The 8,586-nt window shown below is 39.8% G+C and overlaps 2 protein-coding genes; one reads left to right on the forward strand and one right to left on the reverse strand.

The window, feature by feature from the left end:
• Positions 1 to 3,233: 3,233 nt before the first annotated feature.
• GSBLH_T00003641001 (uncharacterized protein) lies at positions 3,234 to 3,727 on the forward strand (the record flags this gene model as incomplete). The annotated part of the gene is made up of 2 exons (XM_013042421.1): positions 3,234 to 3,266; positions 3,296 to 3,727. 2 exons carry the CDS (start codon positions 3,234 to 3,236, stop codon positions 3,725 to 3,727), a joined length of 465 nt encoding a protein of 154 aa, XP_012897875.1.
• A 492-nt stretch (positions 3,728 to 4,219) lies between these two features.
• GSBLH_T00003642001 (uncharacterized protein) lies at positions 4,220 to 5,198 on the reverse strand (the record flags this gene model as incomplete). XM_013042422.1 has 5 exons in its annotated part: positions 4,220 to 4,547; positions 4,579 to 4,708; positions 4,739 to 4,889; positions 4,920 to 5,009; positions 5,048 to 5,198. Coding segments are annotated over 5 exons (735 nt in total), but the record flags the coding sequence as incomplete, so codon positions are not given.
• Positions 5,199 to 8,586: the final 3,388 nt, after the last annotated feature.

The raw sequence follows: 8,586 nt of genomic DNA on the forward strand, positions 1-8,586 counted from the left end.
TGTACAAGGAGTGATCCCAAATCATCCCTAGTCATTATCTGGGCATCTCGGTCGCCGGATATCACTTTGAGGAGAATGGAGCTTTCCTCCCTTTCCTTCCATGGATTCTCAGGCTTTTTAGGTGTTATCCGAAATCATATTTTCATGTAGATTTGTCCTTGGCTCTTCCGATCCGACTCCTTTTATCTACGTAACATTTGCTTTTGTGTAGCATTTGATTCCAAGTTTCAAATAGACAATTATCATTTCTTCTTTCTGTACTTCTTTTCTACAAACTATCCCTATTATGGTTTCCACAGCAGCAACAAGCTTATCATGCTACCCTGTTTTACATCTTTTCACCTGCAACAGCACACTTTAATGCTGTATATACAGAAACACTTACAGCTTCCCTCTGCTTCCTCTGCCTCTACCAATACATCCGACTTATGACATCGAATCAGATTTCGTTCACATCACTGTAGTTGAAACAGAGAGTTCAAAAAATAGTGTCCTTCTGACTATTCCTATTTTCATATCGACGTTCCTGCGAAGTAATAATATACTGCTAGCACTCTTCTATCTCTTTCCATGCTGTCTACGCTACTTTCTACACTGTCCCTCCCTCTCCTCTTTCCTATTCATATCCATTTAAGTCTTTTCGGTGCGTTTAACAATACGTGATTCTATTATTATTCACTTCAGTCTCTCCCTTCTTCTTCTATTTGCTCTCGATGAGTCGTACGTTCTGCTGTACGTCGTCTAATCCCTTTCTGCTTCTTTTTGGGTGTGAAGGGAAAACGTTTTACTCGATGGTTGAGCAAAAATACTGGGATGTTCGTCTCTTTGGATATTACCAGCTTCGCCATCTCCCCGATTTTATTATCGCGGCTCCATCTCTCTTTCTGGGAGTTGCTAGCTGCGTACAAGGCTCTACACGAGCATTTCAGACGCGATCATTCTGGGCTTTGCCGCTCGTTGCTCATTCAGTCACCTTGCTTGTTATCTGCCTCACCACTGCGAATGTGCAAATCGTCACTCGTCTACTTCTCAGCAGCTCCCCTCTCTTCGTTTGGGAGAATGCTTTGTTTGCAAGACGTTGGTCCATCCTACTGGTTTATTGGGTAGGATATTGCTTTGTCGGGAGTGTCGTTTTCGCTCTCTTCTTACCTTGGACATTTTGTGTTTGTTGACAAACAGATGACTCAGGTTTCTTGTCACCTTGCGATGCTTCACTCTTCATTTCTTCTTTTGAAGGATTGAGGGAGTGTCCTGGGGTGCTGGGAGATAAGTCTGCTTCTTCCATGGTTGTTGAAGGTATTACTGGAGGATCGCATTGATGATTCTGTGTATCCTCGTGACATTGATGATGTATAGGCTGATCCTGCATAAATGGGAAAAGTTCATCAATAATGCGCGTGGTAGCATCACCTGCGATCTGCAGCGCATTGGACAGTCTGCCAGTAACATGGTATGTCTCATTCCATTCGCTTAATGACTCTCCTAACCGCTTTGCACGATTACCAATCTACTTACATAAATCATAATATATATACTTCAATGGGATTAACTAACTCTTTTGTTTTGTCAACCACCTTATTGGCAACTGACTCACAAGTCTCAACGACCTTATAGCGCTGGTCAATTTCTCGCAACTAAATGTAATGAGTCATGTATACCATACATTGCGACCAACTTCATTCACTGCAGATAGAAAACCATTTCCTATTTCAGAGAGAGTAAATGGCTCCGTTTTGATCTCTTTTGCTTTTATGGAATCAGTTTTCTGCTCTAAATCTTTCTGTAAATCGATACCTTTAGATTCCCCATTCATCACGGATTTAACTGCATCAGCTTCTTCCAGGTACATATGTAATGTTGCTTGAAGTCTTGTCTTTTCACCTTCTTCTAAATCGCTCATTGTGTCAATCAGAGAGTTAATAGCATTTTGGTAACTATAAATATAAAAAAATATATATACAAAAATACGTTTTTAGAGATTCAGTATACTGACCTCTAATTGATTGCATCCTTGCCTCATGAATTAGACTTTCAAACTGAAGGTCACTATTCATATTTTAAAAAGATTAAAGTGTTTTGTTGAGTTTGTATATTTTATTATTTAAGTAAATATGTTTTTTTCTTATTTCAGAAGCAAGCGTGACCGAGTGGTCCAAGGTGCTACGTTCAGGTCGTAGTGTGTTCGCACGCGTGGGTTCGAGTCCCACCGCTTGCATTTTTGCTTTTCTTTTTTAATATTATTTTCTAATTATATTATTATCACGTTATATGTTTTTATAGTGCTATCAATATTTTGTACAAGAATTGACGGTTATATTGACTGTTTCGTGTATTTATGCAATTGTCTTTTGTTGATATTCCAACTATATTATTACTTTGACAATAGGACGTTTTTAAAGAACATTCATAAACAATAGAGTTGCTATCGTATTGTATCTATTGTATTGTTGTAAAGGCTATGAGTTATCGAGTTTTGTGGAATATAAATTATCTGTTCTGAATTGGTGGAATTGCTTTTTTCAAGTTTGTATTGTATATTGTTGTATTACACGTGGATGGCTTTTTTTGTCGTCGTATCAATCGAAAATTGGATTATCTGTTACCAGTTAATTAAGAAACACTATTTTGAACAAGAATAACACCTTTAATTTACAGTACGTAATTGTCAGCACAAGCCGACGTCTTGTTGTTATGAGTTGTGTAGAAAAATGCAGCAATAATGGTGCTAATATTATCTGGTAAATATTACGTGGAAGTCACTGTCTTACCTATTATTGATTGAATCTGTATTTTATTGTGATAGAGAAAATAGAATAGAGTAGAATATTACTTGTCTATGCAAAAACTATGGAAAGACGAGTTTCGCAAATGCTTTTCAAAAACCAGTATTTTAAGGTATAGAATCGTGCTGTATAATGTACAAGTATCCGTACATCGGTGTATTAGGTGTCTTGATATCGTTGATCTAAATACGAGGTTTTTCGTTGTCAATTATATATTTATGGTTATTGTTTTGTTCTTTGTGTTGAGTGTGAAGATGAGGAGCAAAACACAATTTTCGCTGGTTCATGTTATGTATCTCAACAAGAATAGATATTTCGATGTAAAATATAACATATTGAAATACTAGATAGTATTTTTGCTTGAATGGGAGGTCAGGTGAAACTCCCTTCACTTTATTGGCTACCCCCTTTCTCTTTTTCTCTTTCTTCCTTTTCCATAAATTCTTTAGTATGAAGTTTGTTGTTGTCTGCCTTTTGCTTGCAGTATATATATGGGTGATGGTTTACTGTAGATCGTTTTTGCTAAACCTGGAGAGATTACCTGGAAAGTTTGCGACGACGGATATTACCACGGTCAAATATCCAAAGTTGCGATTATCAACAACCCTGTTATTCCTGGTCAAAACACCACTGTGATTGGCTTTGGTTCTTTGGACAAAACTGTTACTAGTGGAAAATGGAGTTTGACTGGATCTTTTATGGGCCTCCCTGTGCTCTATAAGTCAGGTGATCTCTGCAGTAATAGTGTTGTTGATCTGCCTTTCCGTACTGGAAGCATTTATATCAATGGTTTGAATTGCCCCACTCCTGCGGGTAGTGTCCAAGTTGAACAGAAGGCGATCTTCTACCAGAGTCCCCCTTCTGGAAAGTATACCATCCGATGCAAGATGCATGACCAGGATGATGAGCCCATCTTGTGTCTTGATATCACGATTCCGATGTAGAGTGTTTGTTCATAAAAAACAATGAAGACGCTTCTTAGAATTTGGTTCGTTCCGCCTGTTTTTTAAACCAAGTCAATACCTCTGGATCAGTAATATAACCCTTCATTTTCTCTAAGCAGAGCGAGTTATACTTCTCCAGCCATCGTTTCTCCTTCTCTGTTAACATCTCCTCCACACAAAGATCCGCCTGGATCGGTACGAACGACAGCACATCAAATCGAAGAAACTGGCGGTCCAGATGCTTTTTACATCCCTATTACCACTTTTCCTTTTTCTTATCCCATTATTCTCATTTCCTATTTGATTGCTTAATCACTTTATCAGTTTTAGTTTTGGATGATTGCATGTTGGCAGAATGTTTCAGTTTCAAAGCTTTGATCCTTTCACTCACATCGTTATGCTTCTTTTCTATACTTTCTTCCATTATTACTTGATAATCGATCCAACAAACAAAAACATTTATCTTACAAAGTATTCAATTCATATTCTTCTATTTCTTTTCTTTTCTTTTCTTTTCTTTTTTCTCTCTCCTCCTTCCAACTATTTATCTATCTCTATTTCATCCTATTGTGTATTCTCTACATTCCACCAATTCCCCATTCATCCATCAGTCCTTTTCGACACTTCCATTTGTACCATTTTCCCACGTTCCATCCAGCCTTTCTTTCCACATATCAATTCCGTCTACGCCGTAGCTCACAACTAGCACACATCCATTCACACTCCAGTTTACTCTCCATACTGCTTCCGAATAGCTTTTATTCAGACTTTGTTTCCACGTTTTACCACATTTCCGCGTCCAAACCAGTACTTGTTTGCTCTATTCCTTATTCCACTCCATTGCTCTTCACTCTTCCACACGATGCGATTACATCCGTCGAATCACCGATCTGCGGGCTCCACGCCACATCTCGTACTCGATCTTTATGTCCTCTCAGTTTCGACTCGAATTCCCACCCGTTTTCGACCGATTGTCCACATCTATTCCTCGCTCCACACCAATTCTCTCACTCCATTATGTGCACATACCCATCGCCGCCTCCGATCGCTACGCGCAGAATATTCGCGTTTTCCGACGTGCCCGGACGGAATGGAGCCCAGCTGATGCAGTTGCAGCCCAGTTGACAAATCATCGTTTGGGTTGTTCCCCATTCCCATTCATCTCCATAACACACACTCAACACTTCCATACTCTTCTGATATATACACGACATAGAACCATCGCTCGATACCGCTGCGAGACAAGCACCATATTCATAAGGCGACCAACACACAGAGTTCACTAAACAGATATCACCAAAGTCCACACAACTCACTTACCAGATGCTTTATGTCCTTCATATGTGTAAAAGACCGAATAGGAAGTGTCTTCAAATTTGAAAATCTTCACACTTCCATCATAACTACAAGAAGCCAAAAGAGATCCATAACGCGGATGAGACCATGCGATTTTCCATACAGGTCCGGAGTGTCTTCATTTTAATAGCAAACACAACACAAACTCCTTCAAAGTGAAGAGGAGTTCAGGAACATCCTGATTCATTGAATAAATACGAATTGTACAGTCTTACGCAATGTTGTATATGGAGAATGAAAATATTTATTTTTATTTGTCGTTTAGGAGCATTTATAAACGTATCATAGATATAGAATAAATAAATATAGCTGATAAACAAAACTACTACATCACGACTATTTGTCTTAATTAATGTTTACTTACAACAAAACAGAAATTGTTACTACCCTAACGACAAGGCAATTAAAAGGAACTTGCCACTAGTATATATGAATGTTTTTCTTAATACTGACTATTTTAGTATTAATAGTAATTGCCATACATTAATTACTAACCATAATTGTGCAATATCTCTATTTTTATTTTATTGATCAAAATACTTTTTGCATATTTATTTGAGAGAATGATCAAATGCTTTTTTTCTCCATCATTGTCAAATAGTTTTTATTGGTATCTTCTTTTCATTTTGCTGGCTATCTGTTGCTTCTCGTTTATATCGTCAATTCATGGGAAAATTTATAAAATCCTTTTTATGTGCAAGCATAGTATAACGTTATCTTCTTTGATTGTCATGTTTTTTTTAATACAATTACAATAAAAGAATTTTTATCGTTATCATCGAATCTTTGCTTCCATTACCTATAAACAATATTTATACTTGAATAGAGTAATTTACTTGAATAGTATTATTGTGAGTTAGACCATTGTATTTTTAAACCAGTACTATTAATAATAGGTCTATACAGTTTTTGATCATTTGCATATCTGCCATTTCAATAATTTTACAAAAAATGTGATAGGATCCTAGTTAATATCATACACTAATAGTAGTAGGGAAATGGCGCATAAAGCGCGAAAATTTTTTCGGCCCTTTTTCGGCCAAAGTTGCCCTTCAGACCCCCTCAACTGCATGCCCGTCGTCCAAAGTCGCCCCTCAGACCCCAACTTCCATAGCTCATCATGACTCACTTTGGTCAACCTGTAATTTTTGGCTTTCATAAGAAATAAGGGTCGAAAAAATAACCTTAGCCTACTTGCCTACCTTGATGGCCATGGCGCATAAAGCGCGTATATTTTTTCGGCCCTTTTTCTGCCATTTTTATTCCTGGCCTCCTTTTTTCTGCCTGACCACCATTGCTACCCATTGCCCACCTCGAGTACCATGGCGCATAAAGCGCGAAAATTTTTTCGGCTATTGGGGGAGCTTTGCTCCCCCGGGGAAGCTTCGCTTCCCCCATTTTCTGCCAATGTGGTAATTGTCTGCTTTTTATATAATGGTAAAGAGAGAAAGATCATGCACTACTCCATGCTTATTCAAGGCTCACCTACCAACGGCTCATTTACATGGGTTAATCCGTACAAGTACAAGAATCCCTATATCACTTCCATGACTGTGTTGTTTCATCCTAATGGGACTATGTTCAACAATGTTGACACGACGAATGTGATTACTAACAGCAATAACGAGACTGTAACGATCCCTGCTGGTTATTACACGATCAGTGAGATCATTGCCTTGCTCAATATGATGACCGATACTACATTTTCCATATCGACGAATGCCTCGTCGTTCGGCTGTATCTGGATTCAGTCTCCACACACCATTGATTTCACAGATGCACCTGACATTCGTGAGATCCTCGGCTTCGATGGACGAACGGTCATTCTACCTGCTTCGTTCAGTGGATCGAACGTGATTGATATCACGCGAAATCGACAAGTGATTCAGGTCTACTCGACGATCGTGCGATCATCGGACCTGAAGATTGCCAACCAGAACAACAACCTGCTCACCACGATGATCATTGACGATCCAACGGCTGACTACGTGCGAACTGTGGAAGACGTGTGCATTCCAATGATCACTCGGTTTGATCAATTGATGTTCGTGTTCCGCGATATGGATGGCAAGATGATGCGACTGAACGGCGAATTCGAACTCCAGTTGACGATTGAGGACGTGATGGAGGAAGTGCCATCATCGATTGCCTCTGCAAACCAGTTCAGTATGATTGAAGTGTTCGGTAATACCACCAAGAAGGAAGTGAAGCTGGACAATCCTCTCTCGTTCGACCAGTGCTACATCTCGTCTGTGTCGTTGTATACGGACTTCGTGTTGCACAACGTGCCGACTGATCAAATGGTGCTAATCAATGCTGGCGCTACGATTCAAGAGATCGCGATACCACGCGGTGCATATGACATCGAAACGATCATTGCAAAGCTGAATGCAAGTGATGCCCTGTTCGAATTGGTGTATAGCGGTGAGAATGCGTTCCACATCACGGTAGATCACTTCTACATGATCGATTTCACGAATGCACCAGAGATCAGGTCGATCCTCGGATTCGAATCGGACATCTTGGTGAAAGGAGTGGACAACCCGAAGCGCTACTACCTGTCTTCCTCGTGTAATCACGTGGTTGTTACTGACAGCAAGGAATCGCACATGTTGACATTGCCTATCGGTTACTACACGTTCTCCGAGTTCATCGAGGCTGTCGGTGCTGAAATGGTGAAAGTGCTTCCTCTCGTATCAATGACGATCGAGGATGATCATGTTCGCTTCAATGTCCAAGCAGACGGATGGTATTTCGATCGATCCAGTGTTGACACGACGATCGATGGTTTTGGTTGGACTCCATGGTTCAAACTGTCTCCATCTGTGCAGAACCTGTGCATCGAACGACCAGTGGAAGCTTCGTTCAACCCTGAAAGCGATTCACCACCTGATATGACGAATGATCAAGGTATTGGTGGTCATGCGTATATAGGATCAAACACCTTTATTGCGTATGACTGGAAAATGCGTACGACTGATAATCGGTTCCTGCTAAAGCCTCTCGCGACATACACAATGCGTTTAGCTGATGGTTCAGTACTCGATAGTGGTGAATTCTACATAACGGACGATACGTCTACCCCGATCAAGATGAATACTCTTACAACCACATGTTTTAATGAACTCAATGCTCGATATGCGAGTGCTATGGAACTACCTCCATCTCACCAGAATGCGATTGCGTGGACGGTGAATGACAATAGGGAAAGCATGTCATGGACTGCGAAGGACTATGCACCAGAATTGGAATTGCATATCACATCGGAAAATACAGGTGACTTGGTGTCATCGAATGGTTCTTCGATCGGACCTTGGTATTCCAAGGATAGTATATATCACACGAAAGTGTTTATCGATACGACGAATTTTATACTTGGAATACGTGGATATGGCGAAAGACCTCTCACAATCCAACGAGGTCATTATAGCGCTATTGATATCGTGAATATGATCGCTAATGTGATCAATAAGATATATGTAGATGCGTCTCTCGGAGGGTAC

This window comes from Blastocystis hominis (assembly GCF_000151665.1).
Source record: "Blastocystis hominis, Singapore isolate B (sub-type 7) whole genome shotgun sequence assembly, scaffold_37".
Classification (NCBI taxonomy): domain Eukaryota; class Bigyra; order Opalinata; family Blastocystidae; genus Blastocystis; species Blastocystis hominis.